This window comes from Rutilus rutilus (genome assembly GCF_951802725.1).
Source record: "Rutilus rutilus genome assembly, chromosome: 1".
NCBI lineage: Eukaryota > Metazoa > Chordata > Actinopteri > Cypriniformes > Leuciscidae > Rutilus > Rutilus rutilus.
Window position 1 is genome coordinate 55,189,507 of NC_140209.1, and position 26,411 is coordinate 55,215,917.

A 26,411-nucleotide genomic window follows, 5' to 3' on the forward strand; every position below is an offset into this window, starting at 1 on the left:
ACTTTAAACTGTGTGCATATGTGCCCTCGTCTTGGCACAATACTGTTATTTCTTTAAAAAATGTACTTGTGGTAATGGCAGTTCAAAGATGCAATATCCAATTTGATCAATAAAACCACCATCTCATCACTGTACATCATCTCAATAAGTGTATTAAAATAACAGCATACATATATGGCTCTAAAATATGCGGATGCTGAGTTTCCAGGGCCATGAAAGAATAGGATTATAAAGCTACATTTATTGCGAGCAACAGGTGGTTTAAATTGTAATTAATGTTTTGTGGTGTTTTATAACTGTAAATTCACACAAATGAATACCGGTTAGCAAATACAAATGTAGAAAGTGAGATGTAGAGCGTGTCATTTTTGCAACACTAGCCGCAAAAAATAACAATTCACACAATACTCAAGAAAAATATTACCCATTAGTACATAATTAACAGTACATTCAGGCATTTTAAGCCTGAAACGAAAATACAGCAACAAAATTTTTTTATAAAAAAAAAATAACTAGAGAAGGGATGGTTTCAAAGGAACAATTAAGTGCTCAAGATCACAGTGGTGACATGAAGATCACAGAAACCCATCATGGGTCACACCTAAGAGGAGAAAGTGAGTGTTATCTGCAGTATAAAGGTGCGGTCACAGCCACAAAAAAATAAAATAAAAATCGAGGCATTCCAATAGGAATCCACACAATTGCGGTTTCCCCACAGGTTCAACTTGGTCATGCAAATTCGCTGCCTTGAACAAGTGTGGCGCAAACGTCCTGAAGCCAAAACATTTATATCGCCCCCTGGTGGCTGGCTGCAGTATAGGCCATAAACCCCACCCTCTCCATGTAATCGAATGGGACATGACATGAGCCAAACTAAAAAAATCCAATTACATTTAAAAAAAAAAAAAAATGGTTTCTGTAATTTTAGGAAGTTCTTAGTTCATGCTGATGTATGTTCAAGTGTTCAAGATGTAATGTCATTGACAGCTGTGCTTGCGATTGAGTCTGTGGGAGCATGAGTGTGGGCGGGACCTGGATACCGTGGCTTCACCTCACTATCACTACTATGCAGACACTGGCTCCAAATGATGTAATCAGTGCAAGATGTCAACGGTCATTTCTGGGACATTTTGACAAGGTGTCTTGTCTTTTATTACGGTCTTTGGCATTGACCAACGGAGAGCTGCTTCATACGTCACTATTGCCCACAAAATTACACCTAAATTTGGTAAATGTGACTACACTTGAAAGGTACGGTCACATTAGAGAAATTTCATGTGAAAAATTGACCAAACATGAACATGAGTGAAATCTGCTTGGGGAACTCGTTTGCCCTAATGCGAAACACCCAATCGCACGGATTCTTATTGGAATGACTGGATTTTCAACCTTGAAAATTCTGCCAAGAGCTGGTAAACGTGACCGCACCTTAAAGGGATACTCCACTTTTTTGGGAAATAGGCTCATTTTACAACTCCCCCAGAGTTAAACAGTTGAGTTTTACCGTTTTCGAATCCATTCAGCCGAACTCCGGGTCTGGCGGTACCACTTTTAGCATAGCTTAGCATAGATCATTGAATCGGACAAGACCATTAGCATCTCTCTCAAAAAAATGACCAAAGAGTTTCGATATTTTTCCTATTTAAAACTTGACTCTTCTGTAGTTACATCGTGTACTAAGACCGATGGAAAATGAAAAGTTGCGATTTTCTTTTCATATCTAGTAATGATATGACGCAGCGCCTGAAAATAGGTCTAATTAGACAAACTTAGTCCCGGTCACGTTGGAAGTTACAGAGCTGGGGACTATTTTCAGGTGCTGCGTCATATCATTACGCCTGCTGGACATATGGTACGGCAGCAAAGTTTCTTACGCAGGTATGAGAGTATAGTTCCTAGCCATTTCCAGCCTAGAAAATAGCAACTTTTCATTTTCAGTCGGTCTTAGTACACGATGTAACTACAGAAGAGTCAAGTTTTAAATGGGAAAAATATCGAAACTCTTTGGTCATTTTTTTGAGAGAGATGCTAATGGTCTTGTCCGATTCAATGATCTATGCTAAGCTATGCTAAAAGTGGTACCGCCAGACCCGGAGATCGGCTGAATGGATTCGAAAACGGTAAAACTCAACTGTTTAACTCTGGGGGAGTTGTAAAATGAGCCTATTTCCAAAAAGAGTGGAGTATCCCTTTAACATGCTCTGGAAGCACAGTGAAAATGCTCGAGAGCCATTGAAAATGTATTGGGCCCACTCAATTCAAAACTCACAGCAGCCCCATCATTGGGATTTCACACCCACAGTCACAATCACACACACACACACACACACAGAGACAGTTTTATAATTACTATTTGAGGTCCTTAAAAATATATAAAACCCTAAAGTTCAGAGGTGATGTTTTTTTTTTTTAAATGTTTACTGCGCAGAGTCTAAAATTGGAATACATTTTTAATAAAAGAAAATATAAACAAATTCAAGGGGAAAGAAACCTGAAGAAGTGAACAGGAGGATGACGGAGCATTTACTCTTAGGGTACTGCAAATTATGCGAAAGTCACTAAATTAATTCAGAAACATTTCACTGTGTTTTGTAAAAGTGCATTGCGATACAAGGAGATATAAATAATACACTGGAGCTCTATTGTGTTTCTCTGAACTTGACTTATTTGTACATTTCTCACTGATGCTTTCAGGTGCAATAATCTATACGAAATCAAAAGGGCCCGATCACAGGATCTGATCAGGGAGTCTCTCTCCTCCAGAGGTCGCAATGATCAAGGTGGTAGGATCTGAACCAGAGCATCACGAGCACTCGGTCCCAACTTGTCCGGAAATTTCACTAAGAACTCGAGCACCATGTCTCCTTTCTTTTCAGGACATTTGGACAGAGGCAGTCCTTCTCCCACTATCCTCTTCTTCATACCAGGCTTGATGACATCACGTGACGTCACTGTGACAGTTCTGCCGTCCAAGGTGGGAGCGCTGATGGTGCAGCCGCATAGAGCCTGGAAAGAGTGAAAGAAAGAGGGAGAAAAGAAAAGACAAAGAGAAACAAGATTAACTTTTGCCTTCACTCCTCTTCTTTTAAATCAACTTTTCTCATTTATTTACAATACATCAACCTGAAATAGTAAATAATGCGTAGAAATGAACATTAACCTAGATTAATAAATGCTGCCACGGCTCATTCTTTGTTCATGATGGCTAATGTATAAACTAATGTTAATAAATTGAACCGTATTTATCCCAGGGCTTCACAATTAATCGAAATAAAACCAAAATCACAATATGGCTTGGTATGATTATCAAATCGCAAAAGCTGCAATTTAATTCCACAAATATATGCTGTTCTGCATGTTTCAGAGTGAAGCGCGGCACTGTGTGTGTTTACACGTGAGCAGCTCATGATCTGGTATTTTCAGTGTCTCAGAGCGGCTCGATTCGCAGTAAATGCTGCTCCACACACACACAAAAAAGAGAAGTTTCCAAAATGTAAAAAAAAAATATATACATAAGATTTACTTTATGATAGGAATTCTAGTAAATAATTCTGCTTTTAAAAGATGGGTTAATAAATCTCTCTACTGTACTCAAACACTTTTAATAAGCTTAACAGAAGTTCACTGGTGTATATTACTGGACGTTAGGTAACTTTATCTCAGCAGCAGACACTAGACACTCACCTCTCGGAGGGATATCTTTGCAGGGTAGACGATGTCAGAGCCATCCCTCCGAAAAACAGGGTGAATCTTGTCCTTAACCACAAACACTATGTCGGCGGGAATGTTGGTCGGCGTCTCGTCTCCCTCTTTGGGAAAGGTAATCTTGGTCCCCTCCTTCCAGCCCCGTTTGATGTCCACGGTGAGGATCTTGTCTTCGGTGCGCATGGTGCGGCCGTCCGGGTTCAGCCTCTTGCGAGAGATCTTCATCTTCTTGGTGCAACCAGAGAACACTTCTTCCAGGCTCACTTTGAGCTCGTGCACTACTGGCGGATCTTTCTTCTTTTCTCGGGCCCTGTGCGGACCGCCTGGCCGAGACTTGAAGGATCTGGGAAATCCGCCCATTCCGCCCATTCCTCCCATTCCTCCCATTCCGAAGGCTGCAAAGGGGTCGTCAATGTCCATGTCATCATCTACACCGCCAGCGGATGCAAAAAACTGATCAAACGGGCTACGGCCACCAAAGAACTCCGCAAACATGGCGTGAGGATCACCATGAAAAGTATAGCTGGGGCCGTTGGGGCCGCCTCCGGCATGTCCTTTGAGCCCTGCAAAAAAAAAAAAAAAAAGATGTTTGTGGAAAACAGCAAGTCAACATTGAGGGAAATATAAAAACAGCATTCTGTGTATAGAAAGAGCAGAACCAGCTCACAGGAACGATCCAGTCACACTGTACAGTTTGAATTCTTAATCTGGAGATCAGAGTCGGTTTCATAAAGTCCCTCGACGATTCCACACTACATGCTCCTGTGTTTGCAACATTCAGACAAAACTCAAACGGTCACCAAAGGTCATCAGGCTTCACTCAAAGAATCTAAAGCTTAACTGTATGCACTACTGAGGGTGCTCACTGAGTCCATGCATGCCACACTTAAGGCCCCGATATACTTTGAGTGAAATCAAAGAACCAATGTGTGTGACGTCAGTTCAAACTAAATTTGGCCAAAACGAAGGCTGCACGATATATCGAAATGGTTTGCGACATGCATGATTCCCCCCTTAGGTGATTCTTACAGGGGGACTTTTTTCATTTGAGGGGGGAGCTGTGTGTGTGGGAGCATCATTTATCTCACCTAAATGTTTGCTCACTCACTGTATTTGTGTTTAAACAATGGGGCAAGCTTGATTTCAATATTTGAATAGAATTGAATTGAAAAAAGTAGCACAAATAAATACAGTACAATAAAGATACAAATGGGTAGGTAGGTGTAACACTAGTATTCAGGTATAAAAATACAACAGAAACTGAATAAAGCAATTAAATGTAAAATAACACTGAATAGTCTTTTAGTCCTGTATAAATTAAATACATAGGCTATTAATCCTGACTCCTTACAATTAAAGCTATCTTTTGTTGTTTTATCAACATTAATTAGACACATATTAGGCTGCTGTCACTTTAAGAGCTAGTGCACGGATCCATTTTACGGTTACACATGTGTTTTCTATCTCAACTGACTGTGTTTACGAGGATCCTCGCAAGTAAACCGCAAAAAATAACTCAGTTTTGTTATTCGCGAGCTGTTTGTGAGGCGGCTTATGTACGTGTGCAGAGAAAACTCTCTCTAAGAGAGCGCGCGAGTACTGAATAATTTAAAATCACTTAAATGTTTAAATTGGCAAGACTTAAAAAGACATTAATGATAAACTTTTGACTGATTTAATCTTATAATCTGCATCATGGATTAATTTACTCACAACCTACACGCTAAAGTAAATAAATGTTTGCGGGAATTTCCCGCATTATAAGCGCGAGCCCTGAGGGAATGATTCAATTTACGCGTAAATCCTCGCAAACCTGTGCCGAAATTCCCAAATTTAGTTCTCTTCCACAGCTTATATGGACAAATACACACAAATTATGTCAAAATGCCCATGTTGGTGAGTATTCACATAAACACAGTTGGTTATGTCTTAAGTGGAGTACACAGTTGAGAAAGAAGGTGCGCAGGTAACAATATATTGGATCCGTGCAGCTCTTAAAGTGACAGTAGCCTAATAAATCTGCTTCCGTCTGTGTGATTAATGTTAATCAAACAACAAAAGACAAATAGGAAACCACTCACTGCTCTTTGCTGAATCACTTTTGTAGCTTTAATAAGAATCAGTATATATTTTAAATTCATTATTGATTAGCCTATTCAATTTCTGTTGTTAAATAAACCTAACGTAGGCCTACATGAAACCCTAAACCTTGTTGCTTTACACTGACATTAAAATGACACTTTCAGATGTTTTTTTACACACTTAAAGCATTATCAAATATCACATTTTTTAACTGCATACCACATTTTTCTTCAATATCGTGCAGCCCTAGCCAAAACGATGTTCGTTTGGAGCTCATTTCGAAGGTTTGAAACAGCTCACCGGCGCAAACTATCAGGAAAACTTTAAAATACCTTCGAACTGCCATTGTTCTGTAGTGATTACTTAATAATGTAGGTGCGGATTTGTGGCTCTGAATCTTTTCAGGCTAATTTCTAGTGTTCTGGTGTTCACCTAGGTCAAACACCAGTGAAAACTGACACAGTTTGTTTCTTGTTTGATGGTGGAAAGCTGCTTTAAACTAAAGCTAGGCTATCTGTATTAAAGCACTTTATAAATAAATGAGACTTGATTGCAGAGCTGGTGAGAACATATTCACATCCTTTATGATGCTTTTACTAACTGCGCACATATTTAGTCTAAACATTCAGTTAAACCCCAGTCCTAAAAACGAGGGCGGCGCATGAATGAATGAAAAGTCAAACAGTTTCTCTGTGTTTTCAAATTTCTTTTCACCCTCGAGCGACAAAGAACTTCAGCGCGAGTATATCGGGCCTTTAGAGTACCAAAGAAAAGCAGAAACAAAGCAAATGACAAACGGCAATAAATACAATCAACACCTTTAATAATAGGCCTAAACAATATCATTTGTGACTTTTTTTCTTTTAGGATTTATTAATTTCCACAACAATGCTGTGACTACTGCTGCTGCACTACAATTTCCCTCACGAGATAATAGCATCTGTGTGTGTGTGTGTGTGAGACTGTATGTCTGTACTTTCAATTTAACTTAACAATTCAACACATTTTTAAGGGATAGCCTATCTATCTATCTATCTATCTCTATTTATCTGTCTGACAATTTTTCTATGTCTATCAATTTGTCTTTCTATCTGTCTGTCAATTTATCTATCTATCCATCTTCCTATGTCAATTTGTCAGTGTATCTATCTAATTATCTATCATCTGTCTATCTATCTATCTGTATATCAATTTGTCTATTTATCTGTCAATTTTTCTGTGTATCTGTCAGTCAATTTGTCTGTGTATCTATCTATCTATCTATCTATCTATCTATGTCTATTTATCTGTATGTCAATTTGTCTATCTATCATCCATCCATCTGTCAATTTGTATTTATATCTATCTATCTATCAATCTGCCTATCTATCTGTCTGCCAATTTGTCTGTGTATCTATCTGTATATGTGTCTATATATCTGTCTATCCATCCATCCGTTTGCCAATCTATCAATCTATCTGTGCCATGGCATTGTTTTGGATAAATACCACGGTAATAATTCAGTACTACCAAATATATCAAAGAACCATATTGTCACTATCTAAAATGATCACAGTACTTTGTAAGGACTATCTGTCTATCTACATATCAATCTATAGTGGGACGATGACAGCTCTTACCATCCTCTCCATATCTGTCATAGATGTCTTTCTTCTTGGAATCGCTCAGGACATCATAAGCCTCGGCGATCTCTTTGAATTTATCTTCTGCTCCGGCTGCTTTGTTTTTGTCGGGATGAAATTTCAAAGCTTGTTTTCTGTAGGCTTTCTTGATCTCTTCATCAGAGGCGCCCTTCTCTATGCCCAGGACCCTGTAATAATCTTTACCCATCACAACACTGGACTAAAACTCCTCTAGCTTTCAACTACCTGTTTCCATATGTAGGAATCCTCCAAATACTGAAAGATTTGATTAATTTTAAACGATCCTCCTCCTGTCCTATCGAACATGAAGCGCGCGGATGGAGTTCATCAAACTGTCAAACTGCAAGTTATTTATCCAAATCCTCATTTATCGCACACAGCCGCTGCCGCATCCCCGAAATATGTGCCCATTTTCCCGAGAGTGTCCTAACTTGTGTCGATATAAAACTTTAATATCACACAGTGTTCCCGGCTCACACACTATAGTGAAGTTGTCAACGTCGCCGTCCGCAGAAAGTCCGAGAAAACGACTTGCTCGCTGGTGCTGCAGATGCAGATGTTGCGACTGAACGAGCGCCTCGTGTGGAGAGGAGTGTTCACTGCACACAGACTACAGCGGCAGGTGAGTACTATGGGAGAGCAACAGCTAGCAATGAATGCTACCGTACTAATTACTAAATATTGTAGGCCTACTGTACACACGATATAGTTCCTGTTATTTTTAAACAGCAAGTGAAAAAAGAAGGTTTCTATATGAAATGTTCCCTATTAAAATGATAATTCTTGATATCAGAAATCAGAGGCGGACAGAGTAGGCTACACTTCATTACTTGAGTAAAAGTACAGATACCCCTTGCTAAATTTTACTCAAGTACAAGTAAAAGTACTACAGTCAGATGTCTACTTAAGTAAAAGTACTGAAGTACTTGTTTTTAAAAGTACTTGAGTATCAAGAGTACAAGAGTACATTTTCTAAATATTGCATTACTACTGCCACAATGCTTACATTGGTAAACACATCAAACACTTGAAGCGAAAACTATCATTAACTTGTTCAGAAAATTGAAATAGTCTGGCGAGGTGGGGCCACGGGTTCGGGATGCAATATTTTTTTTCCCCAGAATGGTAGGGGAAGACTCATGAATATTCATTAGGGAAGTCATCCTTGATTGGTCTGATGACCTACCCCTAACCCCACCCCTAAACCTACCCGTCACTGGGGATGACTTCCCTAATGAATAATTCCCCCTACCATCCTGGGAAAAAAATAACATCCTTTATAAAAAAAATACTCCCGGGATGGACCTGCTGCGTCTTCATCCATTGTTTCATCCATGGTTTCGTCTCTTATCTAAATCTGACCATGGAGTTGACTTTGGCGGAAAGCTGAAGGTGATTGCTGATAGGCTGTCCCAATCAGTGGCGCCTGCACAATCCAATCACATTTGAGAGGGAAATAACAAATTGAGGGTTTCCGAGATGTTTCTTTTGTCCTTTTTTTTTTTTTTTTTGAAGAAGAAACGGGTACTCACAGTTATGGATAGAAATGTAGTGGAGTAAAGAGTACAATATTTGCCTCTCAAATGTACTTGAGTAAAGTCGTGAGTACTCCCCAAAAATGATACTTGAGTAAAGTACAGATCCCTCAAAATTGTACTTAAGTACTGTACTCAAGTAAATGTACTCCGTTACTGTCCCGCTCTGTCAGAAATACATTTACACTAATACAAACACAAACTTCTTGATATGAACAATGTGGAAATGTAATTTTTTTAATATATATCAAGAACTGGATTTCTGTGAATGATGATGACATGATATGAAGATTCATGTTTTTGTACTAGTGGAAATGTAATTCCTGTTATCAAGAATTACCATGTTACTCCATTTCTGATATCACGAACGATCATTTTAAGTAGTGAAAACCGAACTTATATATATAAATCGTAGCCTGGGAATGATTAAAAGTAATAAAAAAAAAGCTTCCCCACTCCAAGTTCATTTTATTTGGTATAGGCCTACTTAAGTAAATTTTAAGTATATTTTAAGTAGCCTATATTTTATGTAGTTAGTATCAGTAGGCTATAAGCCTACTTGTAGGCTATAAGTATACTATTTCAATACTACTTGGGACTCAATTTGTCCACTTTTTAGTCTATATAAGTAAACTTTTAAATTTAAGTTTAACAGTAGCCTAAACTCTGAGTGCACAACTAGTTTGCAAATACGTTTTTCGTTTGTACTGCAAGTATACTACAAGTGAACTTATAGGCTAGGTACCCTAATAGATATTAGTCAAATATTTGTAGCACTTTTTCTTTTAGTTTATGAAAGTACACTTTGAAGTATCTCAGTAAACTACTAGTTTTGTTGTTTATACTGCAACTAGTATATACTTGTAAGTTTTCTTTAAGTGAACATAACATCATGGTTTACTATTTATATATTATTTTTGCACTTTGAGGATACTACTATGTTCCTATTTAGGCATTAATATTTATACTTGAAATAAGTGTATAGGCTACTCTAGATTTGAAGTAAATTCCTAAGTACACTACGTAATTCACATACTCAGAATTAGGAACATTATCTAATAAATCAATATATTTAAAACAATGTAAGTTTATAAGATATGTAAAACTATGTGGAAAAAAAGTATTTGAAGTAATATTGACAGCTAGCGGTTGAAATGGGTACTGCAGTCAGTCCAAATTCAAAATATTGGAGGGTTGTTTCTCCCACCCCTCCTCCTCAAACTCGACGCTCACGCGGGGTTGCCAGTTTGAGAAGTTACGCAACAGGAACGAGCGCAATGAACAATTGAGACAGAGACATACTGTAAGTTGATGAGTTGATTTATCCGTGTTTTAATATGCCTCTACTCTGGACATAGAGCTTTTTAGATGGATGCCGAGGATTGTTAGGTCTTGGAGAGTATGCGATCTCTGACACAGTTTGCTGGCTTCCATTGCTACAATACGCTGTGTTTTCCGCCAACTGGCAACCAAGAGTGTCGAAACACTATTGGGTAAATTGGCAGTGGACGGAGTCACAGAGACCAAAACAAAAACAGACATCCGACACGGAAAGCACATTTCAAACTAATGGCTGCTGTAGCATATTGTTTTTCAGAGAAACGAGTAGCCTATGTGAGCATGTTTCCTAAATCTCTGCAAACATATTATAATATTTGTATGCTTTAGTACAGTCAAAATAATTACAGATACAAATGAGTTAACAGTTAACACAACTACAAACAAAGTAGCCTATACTTAGAATACTTAATTACTTTTAAGTATGTCTGGAGACTGGACTACAAGTATAGGTCAAATATACTTATGTACAAGTCAAGTATAGGCTACTTTAAATAGGCTATATTTCTGAGAAGTACGGTGCTTACATTTATTAGACCTCCGTGTACATATAGGCTATACTGTATATATATATATATAGATTTTGTACAAAGAGAACACAGTACATACAGTACGTATAGGCCTACTACAGAAATAGTAGGCTATATTGTGTATTAGCATGCTATTTCAAACATAGCTGGAATTCAGTCTCACACAAAAAGAGCAATTTAGCAAAGGTATCAAACAGTAATACATAGGCCTATACTAGAGAATGGCATTGCAAGGTATGTCAAAAAATACCAGGGTACTACCATGATTCCACACCATGGTATGAACCACTGAAGAGGTCGCATGACAGATGCTGCGTTAGACTATACACTGAAATGAGGTGTCATGATAACATGTTGTTCTGAAAATGTATATGTTCTAAATCAGCTTTGAAATGTGGAAACAGACCAAGAGTGGTATACAATTTTTCTCATCTCGTATCTAGACAAGTACACAGTAAAACTGCAAAGCAACATGTTGTAGTCAAACGTAATCTGAGCTCTTGTTTGATTCCATGTGTGCGCTGTCAGCACACCATGATCATCCAAGCAGCAGTTAAAGTAGGCAAACAAATATAGGCTGTCTGCACACATGGCTAAACTTATCTGAGAGAGACATCATTTCATTTCATCTGAGTATGTGTACAATGCCTTGCGAATTGATTTCAGAGCTTTCTTAATGAATATATTTCCTAAAAAATTATTTTGCTTTGCATTTTAATATCCACCGTTCCACTGAATACAACTCAAAATCAGAGGTTTAAAAACATTTCACATTGTCGAATTTTTCAGCTAAAAACGGTTTATGCGTTTTGGCCGTTACACGTTAACAGCGTTTTGGGGACCTGAAAACGCAAACTTTTGAAATCTGGTTTCAAAGTGCAAGTTTTGTGAAAACGATACTCTTATATGTGTAAGTTATATGTTTACAGTGTAAACTACAAAAATGTGAATTTGTGAAAGCGGTGATGTCATAAGCATGCGTAACACAGTCTACAGGCGCGCATGTTTCTTTATAAAGTGATGTCGCCAACTACTGGCCTGGCATGAATAATACAGCGTTTTTAGTTGTTTTCGTGGATCCGTGTGAACGGGGATCGTTTCGACAGCGTTGTCGTCTGTACGCGGAAAACGCAAAGGAAGAAATTTCCCGTTTTTAGTACATCGTTGTCGTGTAAACACACCCTTTTTCCTCACTGAAATAAACTCTTTCATGATTTGAATTTATATTCTGTGATTAGAATATAAAACAAACTAAATATAATCTGCTGTTCTGTACCAAAATACATAGAAATAAAAATAGCGTTATTAGAATAAGAAATAATAATAAATATAATTAATAAAATAAAATTTAAAAAACTTTATTCAATTTCAGCTATATTTCTCACTTTAACTGATGTACAAAAATATCTAAAACTGAAATTAAAATGAAAAAGAACTACTAAATATGACAAAAACAATAAAAATTATGGAGGAAAAATAAAAACCTAATTCAAAATATTAATATAAACCATAATAGTTTCTCAATGATACTAAAATAACACTGCTAAACTAACTAACTGCCCTTGTAAATATACCGGATAACTCAAGACACTTTGCCTCTCAGTATGTTTGTCTGATCGGCTTACGGCTGACAGACACAAATGAGCTGTGTACGGCAGTGACTTGCCCAAACCTAATGTGAGAACCTCTAGATACCAGAGAAGTGGCTTATTTATTGAAGCCAAGTCCAATCTCTGGTGTGGCCATGGACAAACTCAAATAGATTCATTGCATGACACTGCTTGCAATGCAAATGTATTAATATCCTGTCGAGATGCACACTAGCCTAACCCTAGAGTAGGCGCTGTGTAGGTACGGACCATGTCCTACTGAACTGGCCTGAGTCCCACAAGGTCACGGGGCTTCCTACTTTCAAATTTAGCTTCATGAAAATCCATGGATTATGTCTTGGGACTCTCATATTTCGTCTTCAGAGGAGTGGTTGTGATGGTCACCCCTCAGGTGTTAAGAGGTGGGAGATATTTCAATCACACTGCACTCGTTCTCTGTCACTCCTCTGCATTCATTCAACGGAGAGGAACTTGAGTTGAGTTTTGGATTTATTATGAAGAACTTGAGGATTTATGAGTGATATGTGGGATGCGACAGACCTTTGAACTACGGACTAAACACAGGATTCAGCGTGCAGAAAGTTTGAGGAGGTGTCATGGATACGTTAGCTTTAGAGGCAAAATCAGGAAAGAGTGATGGCGCAGCAGCTCCTACTCCCTCTAAACCCAGGCCAAAACCTCCGAAAAAAGCGAGACGAATTGTTTACTTTGAGGTGGAGATACTAAATATCAAAACCCGGGAAAAACTACTGCTCCTGGATAAGGTATGTGCTTTTTAGTGGGGTTTATAAAAGCCTAAATACCATACAAAGGACAGACAGTTACTTGCAAACAGTGTCAGGACTGTCGTGTCGTTGTTGCATTTATTTAAAAATAGTATTGTGTTTAGACTGCGACTCTCAGGCTGAACATAATACAGTCAGAGAAGTAAAGAAATCATCTGCAATCATCAGCTGTTATTAATGCCAGATCGCTACAGCCAACAGTAATTAGAGCACAACTAATGCTCATGCTGTAACTTTGTAGTAATAAGGTGGTCACTATCGGTCAGATTTTGCATTAGTCATGTTGCTTTTGGAACATGATCATGTCCTCCGAGCTTCCAAAGATTCCTATGTGAGATCCATTGCTTAGACATGCATGTCGAGAATAGAGTAAACCTGATTTATGACTGCGTGAGGAGGAAAATTGCAGTAGTTAACAATATATATATATATATATACATATGCTTGATAATTGAAAAACAGAATGTTGCTGTTATTATGTCCTATATATTTAGCAGCATGTCTATCTTTCTGCAGGTAGAGCCAACAGCCACTATTTTGGACATTAAGTCTCTGTTCCACAAATCAAGTAAGTTGTGCTCTGTGCTAAAGAAGCTATGAAAACGCAAAGCCTTTCTTTAAATAGCTTTCTACTGATAAGTTGATGACATTGAAATAATGGTTGAGCAAAGTCTTACATGTCAGGCTTCAATTTCCACAGATCCACAATGGTATCCTGCCAGACAGGCTTTATGCCTGGACCCAAGTGAGTACATCTGCTTTGTAACGGTTGTTTAAAATGTATTTGGACACTTTAAATTAGGCCTACTTTAAAAAAAAATGGCAAAATGTGTGAATTAGCCTGCAACTGAAATTGGTAACAAATTATCGTTTCATTATATAACAATATCAAAACAAGTGGAAACCATTTATTATTTTATTTTAAAACATTTCTTGAAAAACGTTTAATAGTTTTCAAATTTCAGTAGTGTTCAAAGTGAATATAAAAAAGTAGTGTTTATAATGAAAATAAAAAAAGTGTAATAAAGTGCAGTGCAAACACATCTGATAAACATCTTAAAATGCAGACATTAAATAGACGTCTCTAAGATGTTTGTGTGCTATCAGGGTATAGGATCATGTTCATAGTTAATGGGATGAGCTACATCAGTGTGAAGAGGAGAACTGACGGGTCACTTTTACATGGCAGCAGAATACAGTTGTCAGTCCTGTATTTGAGTCCTTAATACGGTTACATTCACACACAGTTCACTTATTTACAGGAGTGACACCCACATTATCTCACTATATTCATATGTTAAAATATAAGTCAATTGTTGATCTCTTAAAGAAATGCGCTTATTGTTTCAGAAGGAAAACCCTTAAGAGATGAGGATATCCTGCAGGAGCTCCCTGTAGGAACCACTGCAACCTTCTACTTTAAAGACCTGGGATCCCAGATGACCTGGGGAACTGTGAGTGTTCTGACTAACACACAAACAACAACTGAAACACAATCACATTCATCAGTGTCTCTCATTCTCAACCTGTTTGGACTCCAAGACAATATCCAAAGGCTCCAGAAAATATTTTTGTATTTCTGCTGTCAGGTTGAGTTAGGCAGACGAAGATGAAGGAGCAGGGAGAGGTAAATCTTAATATCAGCCGTTTAACTTTATTGATAAACAAAACAAAGATAATCCAAAACAGGAATCGCAGGAGAACAAAAACATAACAGCATTGGCTTCAACTCGCAGACAATACAGGACAATCAACAGAACTAAACTCAGGGCTTAAATACACAAGGTAATGACAAACTCAGCAAGAAGCAGGTGTGCAACATAATTGGTAAGCATGGCAACAAATGAAGTCTGAGACCATGGGTAACAAAGGAAACAGGAACAGAAAACAGGAAAACACGGTGGACTAAAAGTCCATAAAACAGAACAAAGCTGATGTAACTCCCACCTCCCGTAAGGCTCCCCTTGGCACCGTAAACAGAAACTACACTGTAGTGGTGGGAGGAGGGAGAAAAACAAAACAAAAAAGGTCTTTAGAAGAAGGGAGCAGGAGGAAGAGTCCAAGGGTGGGGTTGGTAGAGGGAGGAGCCATGGAGATGATGGAGGGAGAAGCCAGGAAGCGACTCATAACAGAGCCATGAGGACAAAGCCAGGGAGCGACCCAGAACCAAGTCATAAGGACAAAGGCTCAAAACGCAACTGATGGAATAAGAGCCTCAGCGGTGAATCTGGGTGGAACCAAGGGACTGCCAACATAAGCCGCTTTCCGACCAAGTAGTTACAGGAACTTAGTAACTGTCGACTGTCCACTTCTAAACAGTTCTATGAACTACTATCCCCCAAACTCCGTTTTGCTGTTTGCGTTCGCACTGGCCAAGTGGCCATAGGAACTGGTAGGAGGGGTAAGGGAGTGACGCAAGCACGGTGACTTTTATTTTGACGGCGTGACGGACCTTTATTTTGGCGGCGCTGAGAACGCCAGAGCAAACAATGCTCACATTCTCTGTGTTTATTAGTTAGCGATCTGTCTAACAGTACTGTTTAATATGTTATTAGATAGAACTGTTATAGAAAGTAGACAGTATTTGAAAAATAGGTTATTAGCCTATGCCGTGTGGTTGATGTCCAGTGTTGCTAGCTGGGCAGATAAACATAATCATGTTTGGCTTGGTCCCTTCAAAGTTGCGTTGGATTTTCTCTTCAGCATAAAGGTTTAGAGACCCATCTATCACTGTTTTCCATGTTTGTATAGTTAGTTTCTGGAGTAAATATATAGGCTATAATCTGTGTGTTTACATTATAGCTGTTTTAAAAATGTCGGCTGCTGGTGTTCCGCGTGCGTTCGGTCAATCAGCGTACACTAACGTCACGGGTAGTTCCTATAGTGCTGGTTTAGACCCTACTCTGAAGTAGGACCTAAATTAGTTCCTCCAAATGGAGTTCCTAGAACTAAAATCATTCCTAGTTCCTGCGGTGTGAACACGCCGACATCCAGGTTCTTTAGCCAATAGTTCTAGGAACTGTGAAAAGGTTCCTCCGGTCGGAAAGCGGCTATAGATGGAGATTAGGGCGGAGCCGAAGAGCCAAAGACACAGGGGGACATCGCTGGTCTGGAGGGCCAAGGCGGAGCCGACGGCTTGTGGGTCCAAGGCAGAGATGGGGACTCGGAAGACCATGGTGCAGCCACAGCGACAGAGGACAATGATGGAGCCAGAGGGAAGCCAAAAGGGTGAAAGGCTGAGGCACAGCTGAAGGCCTAGAAGCCCGTGGTGAAACCAGGTGACATCTGTCCGGAGGGACAAGGGAGCCCGCCAGAGCCAGTGGGATGATAGTCTACAGTGGAGATGAGGAGGGTTGGAGTCAATGGGTCAACAGGCTGATGTGGAGTTTTGTGCTTGGAGGCCTAAGTTGGGCAGCAATCCTTACACCAAGGCAGGGCTGGAGAAAGGGAAGACCAAGGTGGAGCCGAGGAGCATGGCAGAGACACCAAAGACAGAGCCGAGTAGCTGAAGGGAGCAAGCAGAGACAAAGGTGAGGAGCTGGAGGGAGTTGGCAGAATAGGAGGGAGTGGGAGGCTGGGTGGAACCAGCGACAACGAAGGAGGCAAGAGACTGGGCGGAACCAGCGGAGACTGGAATCTTAGGGAACTGACATTGTCAATAGAGTCATATATTCCTGTAGAGACCGGACACAGCAAACACTCATCTGTGGCAGGAAACACTCAATCTCAATCTCCACTAAAATTCCCACAGAGACGGACATTGGTGCTGGCTTTTGCACCTGGTCAGACTCTGCGACTGGCTTGGGCTCAGACAGAACTTAACTCAGGGCTTAAATACACAAGATATGGACAAATAATGAAACAGGCGTGCAACATAATTGGTAACCATGGCAACAAACGAAGAGAAGAAACGTGGCAAAACAAAGGAAACAGTAACAGAACAAAAGAAAACAAGGTGATACAAACTATTCCATTCCGAACATATCCTGACAGAAGCTCATTTTCAAACTGTTTTATTTTTAAAAAAATAGGAGTGATAGTATTAACCCTGTAAATCCTGACATGTGGAATAAAAAGTTGAATAAACCTTTAGACAAAATATTACAAAAAAAAGTCTTGTTTTGTTGAGTATCATATTTGACACATCAGGCTTCTTTGGCTCATATAATATGTTATAGCTATAGGAGAATATGGAGCTCATACTCGGAAATGGAGGAAAACAATTTAAATTTAATTTTAATTTAAATGAAAATTTTGTCTTGAACACAAAAGTTCTTCTTAGCAACAAAATTGTTCATTGTGTGAGGAACTGAATTTACAGAATATCTTCAAGCAGCTTGAACATTCTGCTTAATAACTTATTTTGTGTACCACAGAAAGTCATAGAGGCTTTAAAACATGGAAGAGGAACATTAATAATGTGCGTTCACAGCTGCGCAATTAGCATTTTACAATGGCTTTGAACGTGGCTCATCCAATCAGAATTTAGATTCAGTATTATGGTCTTTGTCTAATCTTTCACTGGCATGTTAGAAGGTGAAAGGTTTGTTTGTATCTGTCCAGCTCATGTAAAAGTCTGCTCAGTGGTTGCAAGGTATGTGCACAATCCCCTGGTTCAGTTTTCTCTCACCTCCCCAGTAATCAATCCTGTTTCTTAGAACATGTAATCTCTCTGACACCGTTTCTCTGCAGGTGTTGATCCCGTTCGCCTCCCGTTCACCTTCTGCACGTGTAGCCTACCCTTGTCCTGACTCATACGGGGCAGGATGATGTCAGCACATAGGAGGCATACACTGTAATAAGTCGATACAGTGAAAAACTGTAATAGATCTAACGGGACATTTCACATTAGATGCCATTTTACTGTAAAACACTGTTAAATGCAACTTATTATAATTTACAGTAAAACACATAAATTGACATTCCCAGAATTCTCTGTGATAGCTCACATGGTTTTTCATTGATATAACTGCTTATTCTTAGTTTTATTCTTACCTTGTATGTAATTTCACCAAGTACATGCTCCTGGATCAACATCTTTGTTGATCCTGGAACAACATTCCAATTAATCAATTAGATTTAAGGGACAAGTTTACAGTTTATGTCAAGTTTAGGCTTACGACCAGGGTTAGGTGCTTCTACATCAGTGTTATTCACCATCATTTCCCTCTGATTTCAGGGACAACTTATGTGTAGGGTTAGGTTTAGGGGCAGGGATATGGTCTGGATAAAATTTTCAGACAGGAATGTTGTTCCAGGATCAACAAAATATGTTGACCCAGGAACGTTTCTAACTCTGCAAAATCAGAAAGTTCTGAAGCCAGCAGCAAATTCCCGAAGGACATGGCTGATATGAAGATGTTCTTGGCAGGGACATGAGCGCTGGACTGACGCTGACGGCCCGGAGCTTACACATCTCTGAAAACTTCAAAGCAAATTTTCAAATAAGTGCTTTGTTTATATATAAATCACATATTCAGGGTCTAAACAACTCAATTCTCACCTAAAAAACTCTGTGTGACACAATAAAGGTTGTATTTGTAAAAAATATAGTGGGTTTGCTCCTCTGCCATTGACACTTGCTGTGAGAAATGCTGCCAATATCTGGCAGAAACTAGCGGAGTGATACAAATTGTGAAACGGTTTCCGTGTGATATTAGTAGAAAATCGCATGGCTGGAAAAGGCTCTCGGCCAATCAGATTCGAGATCCAGAACTAACTTGTTGTATAAATATATAGTCTGACTCTATATATGACTAAATATATACTTCTTGTCTTATTATGTTAAATTCATTGCACGATACACTCTTAAAAATACAAATTCTTTATTGGCATCTGTGGTTCCATGAAGAACCTTCAATAACATCCATGAAACAAATCCTCCCGATCCACATTTTTCCTTCTGAATGTCGTTTCACATACTTCCCATTATAGAATTAAAATGGGTGTCCACTGTTTTATGTTGATTTTATCATTGTGTGTTTGCAGGTGTTCCTAATCGAGTGCATTGGACCACTTGTCATATACCTGCTGTTTTATTTTCGACTCCCTTTGATCTACACTCCCAAGTATGAGTTCACCGCCAGTAAGCATTTGGTTGTGCAGTAAGTATCATGAAGCCCACTGCCCTCAGATGTGATTTTACTGCTGGATTCAGGCCATGGACAGTGGGAACAGTATCTTCTAACAGTTGACCTACTGGTCAACCATACTGAACCACAAGTGTATTTTGGGAATTAGGTTGAGAAGCATTTGATTGATGTCTCTCAAGAATAAACCTAACTAGTCTGTTTTCCACAGTATAGCCTGTATGTGTCACTCCTTCCACTATGGGAAGCGAATCTTGGAGACGTTGTTCGTCCACCGCTTCTCCCATGGCACCATGCCGATGCGCAACATTTTCAAAGTGAGGATGCATCACAGTTGTGTGTGTACACAGAAATCTTTTAACAATGTAAAAGTCTTCGCTGTTACTTTTGATAAAATGTAATGCATTCTTGCTGAATATTCATCTCTTACAAAAGAAAGTACTTAGTCCAAACTTTTGAATGGTAGTGTATGTTTTGATACAAGTGAAACATATTTGAATATATTTCTACAGGCTGTTTCCTTATTTAATTCCAAGAAGACAGATGCATGTTTTTAGCATGCTCAGTTTAAAGACCGCATAAAATCAAAACGACTTGAAATTTGAGTTCATCTATTTGCCAGTGTACTCCAAAATGTGACAGATAAACTTTAAGCAGACATACACAGGCCTTCACTTCCAGGAAAACAAACCAAGAATATTGATGACTCATCCTGCACTTGTAGCAAAATCAAATGCAAATTATGGTGGTCAACCCCCAACTTCCTGTTTAATTAGAAATGCACCAGTACAGGAAAGAAAAATGCACTCAGCAATCAGTTTTCTGGGGTCTAAGTTGATCCCCAATTGTTACAGTCCCTAGTCTAGGTCAGGGTGTTACATAAACAATGAAATTATAGTTTTAGGGGACGCTTGCATGAAACGAAAACAGTGTTTTGGGGGCAAACTTGTGAAAACGAAAATGCAAACTTGTGAAAACGGGTTTCAGAGTGCAGGTTTTTGAAACCGATACCGTTATCATCATGTAAACTACAAAAACACTAATTTGTGCAAATAGTGGCGTCAATCGCATGTGTATTACGTGTTCAGTCTATAGGCGCATAGTGTTTCTTTACGAAATGACATCGCCAACTACTGGCCTGGCACTAATAATACAACGCTTCTAGTCATTGAATGGGGATCATTTTGACAATGTTGTTACCCGTCTTTAGTTAACCATCTACTCAGTTCCTGAGTTTAGCTTCAACCATGCTCCATCACACATCCCAGACAACAACATAATGTCGGCCCACATCCGGCCCACATCTGGTACACGTGGATTCCACATGGCCCAGATATGGGCCAGATCTGAGGAAAAATAAAAAAATTTTTTTTTAAATCACATTGCAATTGTTTCTTCAACAGAACGGCTCCTATTACTGGTGCTCTGCTGCATGGATGGCTTATTACATCAATCACCCTCTCTACACGCCGCCATGTATGTAATACATCACTCAACTCTGCTCTTTGTCATTCAGGTTATTACTGTATTCTGAACTGCTGTCTTTAAAGTCAGTCTGTTTACATGCAGATTATGGGGAGAAGCAGGTGAAGGCAGCGCTGGGAATCTTTCTAGTAAGCACTTTCCACTGCACTGCCTCTTACTGTAATGTGTTGTGTATCTGTCTTATCAGCGTTCTTCAGTTACTGATTTGTGCTTTTTGCAGTTCTGTCAACTGGGCAGCTTGTCGATTCACATGGCTCTGCGTAATCTCAAACTATCTGGTAAAAGCTACAGAATAAATCATAAATCCAAAGTCAGCCACTATGGTTTTGTTAATATAATGCATTAAATTTTTTTTTTTTTTTTTTTTAAGGCACGAAGGTTAAGAAGATTCCTTATCCAACCAAGAATCCTTTTACATGGATATTTGCACTTGTTTCATGCCCAAACTACACATATGAGGTGAGACCCATGAGTGACTGAGGTGTGAGTGGCAGTGATGATCTGTTTTTGTAAGTTAAGCATCTCCCTGGTTCCCTTGACAAAAACCCAATAGGATTTTTCCACTTATTTTGAAAAAAAGTTTATGATCCTTACACGTTTCAGTCATCACGATAATATTCACAACTGAACACAACTTTTATGAATTTTGAAGCCTAAATGCAGTCGCCAGAAATAAAAAGCGAAACGTAGGCTAGAGTGCATTAGTGCCCGCCCACTTTTTCAGCTGCGTATTTTATAAAAAAAATTCCCCATACGGGAATTAAAAAAATAATTTATAAAGCATTATAAGCCATGAACCAAGACAATCAGCTACGGGGTGAATAACAACACTACAAACTTTGATTTGAAGCAAAAACGTATTTGAAAATCAGACTAAATATGTTTAAGACTGTGTACTTACCGGCTTCCCATGAAGCATTGCAAATGGCATAATTAAATTGAAAATTATTGGGAAATATAAAACTACTCATTTACAAATGTTGATTATATGTATAAAAACAATATATTTAAATTTTATTGCAAAGTATGCATATATACATAAATGTTTAAGTACTTTAAAAGCGTAGGGCAGTGTTGCCAAGTCTGCCGTTTTCGTGCGGAGTTGAGCTACTTTTACACTGTTGCCGCGGGTTGTTTTTTTTAGTCCGTAGGTTGAAGTGTTGTTTTAGCCTTAGTTTTGGCTGTGATTAGGCGGGTTTTGAATAGCAATAGGGCTAATTTTGTTGCGCAAACCTGGCGTAGGGACACTAACTTGATTATGTTATTCGTGGTGCTTCATGGGAGTGGGCAGAGTTTAAGAGCTCTTTTGACACGTTTTGCTTGCCGTGACTCTGATTGGTGGAATTTTCTGTACAGCATCATGGGTAATGTAGTTTTCCCTTTATGAGTTCTGCTATTAAACACAATTGTTTTAAAATTAAGTTGAAATAATGCAGGCTGACGTCTTCAACAGAAGCAAATATAATTGGTTAACAACCAGTATGCCTGGATTTAACGATTTACAAGTTATAGTAAAAAAAAATCAAAAAAGTTTTTACTTCCAGAACCTCACTGTTGCAATATAAACGAACTACACCATGGTCACATGACTTCAACATCACCATCCCTAAGCTTCGACAACTCTTTCAGTCTTTATTTTAAAACATTTTCCCTGAAAGTGTGAATTAGAGTAGTTCGCAAGTTCGCGATTATAAACACGATGAGGCTGTAAAAGCACACTACACTGTAAGAAAATATATGATCAATAAGTTATGTCAACATATGTTTTTACATTGCTTTAACACATCAAAATAAGTTAAGCAATTTTTTATAAGTTAAACAAGATTCAACAAATTCATCAAAGTCAGTTTAATGTTATTTAAGTTGAAACGACTTAAACATCCAAGTGTAGTGAGTAGATGAATTTACCATTCGGGCTGATGATGTTTAATGGCCCAGTCAACCTCTGTAAAGACCTTATGCACCAGAGAAACAAGCACGCAGCCATCTTTAGATTTTTCTTGTCTTTGAACCGTTTTTGCTGTAGCTCTGTATAAAATGGCAACGCTGTCGAGGAGTAATTAGCCGGTGAAGAGGATTTATTTACTGTAGACTTCGAAAGTTATCATGAGCATTCTAATGTTTGAAGCGGATGTCATAACAAATGTCAGTAGACTGGGAAGATTTTAAAACAGGGGGTTCATTCATAAATCTGTAAGATATTACCTTCATTACCTTTGACAGAACACAATGAGTGCAGCGCTGAAAAAGGGGCGGGAAAAATATGAAAAATCACCACAGACCTCATTTCATGCATTTAACCAAAAACCCAATACAAAAAAATAAATAATAATTTACGGTTGATTCAACCATAAGTGCTAAATTGCAACTCCTTTTAGGTTTTGTCTGACAAAAATACATCATCCCTGCCGCACTATAGACCACTATAGACCCCCTTGACAAGAACGTGTCCTGCCGTGTGAACGGCCCATTACAAATAATGAAACGCTGACCTCTACTGGTCACACAGAGTTCATAACAGTCCCTGAAGCTGAAGCTGTGGTTTCTGTACTCCTGTAGCTGGGCTCCTGGATTGGATTCACACTGATGACCCAGTGTGTGCCCGTGTTGTTCTTCACTGCGGTGGGATTCATACAGATGACGATTTGGGCCAAAGGAAAGCATCGCAGCTACCTGAAGGAGTTCAAAGAGTATCCCACGCTGCGCTCCCCAATCCTACCTTTCATCCTATAGCAGGAAAACACACCACTGAAAAATCAAGATTTTTTTTTTTTACAAATTTAAATCAGTATTTTGCTAGTTTATACATATACAGCAAGTCTTAATATATATTATTGTATGAAATAACTGCAGTAAATTGAGACACTGTAATGTTGTATTTATATCAAGTCGCTCTATTTTAATAACCATAAATTAAAAAAATATTTTATTGTTCATACACATGAATACAGAAAATTGTGCACATGTATAGGAATGCAAACATTTAGCAGACAAAGTACTACAACCTAGAAATCCAAAGAGACTCTTTTTGTCTGTGGTGAGAAATACGATGCAAATTAAAGACCGTTCTGTGCCTTTATCCTGAGGCAAATATAACAGCCTTGATTCATTCTTCAGAAATGACTTGATTCATTTTCATGTAGCAGATACATATCGCCTCACTTGACTGATGTATTTCCAAGCAATACATCTGACGTGGCAACAAATTTATGCTATTGCTTTTTTTTTTTTTTTTTTTATTGTGTGAATTTATGGTAAACCTTTATCAGATTGGCTTACATTACCTGGGTGAATCTGACGAACATGTCAAGGGCATATTTCAAAGAAACGCATATTTTGCTTTAAAAGTGAAGCCTCTTTTTTAAGACCATTAAGGTTCTTAGGGGTGCTTAACTGTTATGAAAATAATGGCATAATGAAAAACATCTTAATCATCCTCTTTTTTTTTTTAAAGCAAATTATATACTTCCGTTCAAAAGTTTGTGGTAAGTTTTTGGCGGTCAGTAAGCCTCATATTCACCAAGGCTGCATTTATTTGATAAAAAATAGAGTAAAAACGGTAATATTGTGAACTATTATTGCAATTTAAAACAACTGTTTTCTATTTTAATACATATTATTAAGATAATTTATTATTGTGCATTTTCAGCATCATTACTCCAGTCTTCAGTGTCACATGATCCTTCAGAAATCATTCTAATGTGGTGATTTGATGCTCAAGAAACATTTCTTATTATCAGTGTTGAAAACAGTTGTTCAGCGCAATATTTTTTTGTTAATGCATTTTTTTTTTAGGATTATTTGATTAACATAAGGTTCAAATGGACAAATTTTGTTGCAACATAAATGTATTTTCTTTTACTTTTGATCAATTTAATGCATCATTGTTGAATAAAAGTGTTAATTTATTTTAAAACAATAATCTTACTGACCCCAAATTTGAACAGTAGTGTAATTTCTTACTCGATTTCTTTGGGCTGAAATGTGACTGGACTTGTTTATGTGAGATTCGGCCACCTAAATCACAATCAACCATGTTTTCTCTCCAGCTATTTCATCAAATATGAACGCTTCTCTCGCAGTAAATGAATTTGCTGTGCAGTGCTGGAATCAAAGCATCGTTATTTACGTGCAAAATTGGAATGTCGCATAAAACATTCACAAATAAAGCATCCCATGTGTTCAAGAGCAAAATTGTCACTTCCTGGGAAATTGGCACAAAATATCTAATAAAAATGGAAGTTGCTGCAATTGGGGGACGAAATGGAGGTTCTTTTTTTTCCTCTATCACGAATGACTTGCGTCTCAGAGCACGCAGAGGAAACCCAACAAACAGTCGTGCTATCTTGCATTCACATGCCTGATGTTTGGCAACGCAATCATGTGAGACGCTTCTGGGAGGGAACTTAACCATGACAGACTTTGGCTCAGGCATTTCACAACGATCAAACCAACATTTGAGATACTGTGATGCGATTGGTCTGCTGGTTAGTTCAGTTATCCAATCACATCCTCTGTTGAGGCAAAATCACATGAATTTGTTGTTGCGCATCGAGTGATTTAGGTGTTTATGCCATGTCGTAATTCCCGTAATTACGAGATTAGAACTTTTACAAAATTACAAAAAGCGATCAAATCCTCATAGAACTCGTAATTACAACTTGTAACCTGACAAAAGCGTTCAACACCATGTCATAATTATTGTAACGATTCTAAAAAGCCTTCACATGCTTGTAGAACTTGTAATTACGTGTAAACTCGTAATTTTCTGAGAGCTACGGCTTGTATTACATGGCCACTGCAGATTTAAGGTGTGTTCGACTTGACGCGGCGCTGCGCAGACCGATCGGTGTATGACGCTAAAGTACCGCGCGAGCGTTTTGAAAGCATACAGATCTTTATTAACGGTAATTACGACATGGCGTGAACACAGCTAATTTTTGGAGAGCTCCTATTTGTACCACCTGACCACTGCAAATTCAACCTGCATTCACACGGTGTCGTAATTACCGTAGTCTCAAGATGACAACACGTGGCGTTATATTCGGAGCTATTCATGTCCTCGGACTGGGAGTTATGCATTCCTATGGCAACACTATCCAGGTCTAAATGAACCTGCAGCAGTCACGTGGTACAAGCTCTCAGACAATTCCCATCTTACAAGCTCGAATTACGAGCTCTACCAGGATGTGAAAGCTTTTTACAAATCAGGAAATTACGGTAATAACATGGCGTGAACGCACCTAAATTTAGGTGTTGATTCCCAGTCCGAGGACATGAACAGCTTAGAGTAGAACTCGCGCATTGTCATCACGAAATTATGGTAATTACGACATGGCGTGAATGCAGCATTTAATTGGTAAATGTGTTTCCATCGTAGTTTATGCAAGTCACCCAGACAGCAAGATCACAAGGGGCTGTCGCACCGAACTATTAGCGGAAGTACCTGGATTTCGGCATGTTCGCAGCGCAGGAACTAGGATTGATTTTAGTTCTAGGAACTCCTTTTTTGGAGGAACTAATTTAGCTCCTACTTCAGAGTAGGGTTTTTACCTTACTGTCTATGGTTTTTACCCAACACAATAGGAACTACCAGTGACGTTAGTGTA

The 26,411-nt window shown here is 38.6% G+C and overlaps 2 protein-coding genes across 3 annotated transcripts; one reads left to right on the forward strand and one right to left on the reverse strand.

Annotated features, from left to right (window-relative positions):
* Positions 1-2,411: 2,411 nt before the first annotated feature.
* On the reverse strand, positions 2,412-7,967 carry dnajb1a (DnaJ heat shock protein family (Hsp40) member B1a). Its single transcript, XM_084421681.1, has 3 exons — positions 7,407-7,967; positions 3,685-4,268; positions 2,412-3,006 (listed from the first exon to the last, which is right to left on the reverse strand). The coding sequence occupies exons 1-3, from the start codon at positions 7,615-7,617 to the stop codon at positions 2,776-2,778; spliced, it is 1,026 nt and encodes a 341-aa protein (XP_084277807.1). The 5' UTR covers positions 7,618-7,967; the 3' UTR covers positions 2,412-2,775.
* Positions 7,968-7,976: 9 nt separating this feature from the next.
* Positions 7,977-23,890, forward strand: tecra (trans-2,3-enoyl-CoA reductase a). 2 transcript variants are annotated; one of them, XM_084421469.1, is made up of 11 exons: positions 7,977-8,052; positions 13,745-13,796; positions 13,929-13,973; positions 14,579-14,682; positions 19,217-19,332; positions 19,529-19,634; positions 20,721-20,793; positions 20,887-20,930; positions 21,023-21,080; positions 21,173-21,261; positions 23,362-23,890. In XM_084421469.1, the coding sequence occupies exons 1-11, from the start codon at positions 7,981-7,983 to the stop codon at positions 23,533-23,535; spliced, it is 933 nt and encodes a 310-aa protein (XP_084277595.1). In that variant the 5' UTR covers positions 7,977-7,980; the 3' UTR covers positions 23,536-23,890. The 2 variants fall into 2 exon arrangements, with proteins under 2 accessions (XP_084277595.1, XP_084277594.1); XM_084421468.1 differs by lacking the exon at positions 7,977-8,052 and adding an exon at positions 12,833-13,207.
* Positions 23,891-26,411: the final 2,521 nt, after the last annotated feature.

Excerpts from the sequence above, each read along its gene's own strand:
- dnajb1a (XM_084421681.1), bottom strand. The coding sequence starts at position 7,617 with ATGGGTAAAGATTATTACAGGGTCCTGGGCATAGAGAAGGGCGCCTCT. Across the intron at positions 4,269-7,406 it reads TGACAGATATGGAGAGGATG|GGCTCAAAGGACATGCCGGA; the intron begins GTAAGAGCTGTC and ends TTTTTTTTGCAG. Across the intron at positions 3,007-3,684 it reads CAAAGATATCCCTCCGAGAG|GCTCTATGCGGCTGCACCAT; the intron begins GTGAGTGTCTAG and ends CACTCTTTCCAG.
- tecra (XM_084421468.1), top strand. The coding sequence starts at position 13,040 with ATGGATACGTTAGCTTTAGAGGCAAAATCAGGAAAGAGTGATGGCGCA. Across the intron at positions 19,333-19,528 it reads AGTAAGCATTTGGTTGTGCA|TATAGCCTGTATGTGTCACT; the intron begins GTAAGTATCATG and ends TGTTTTCCACAG. Across the intron at positions 20,931-21,022 it reads CAGCGCTGGGAATCTTTCTA|TTCTGTCAACTGGGCAGCTT; the intron begins GTAAGCACTTTC and ends TGCTTTTTGCAG.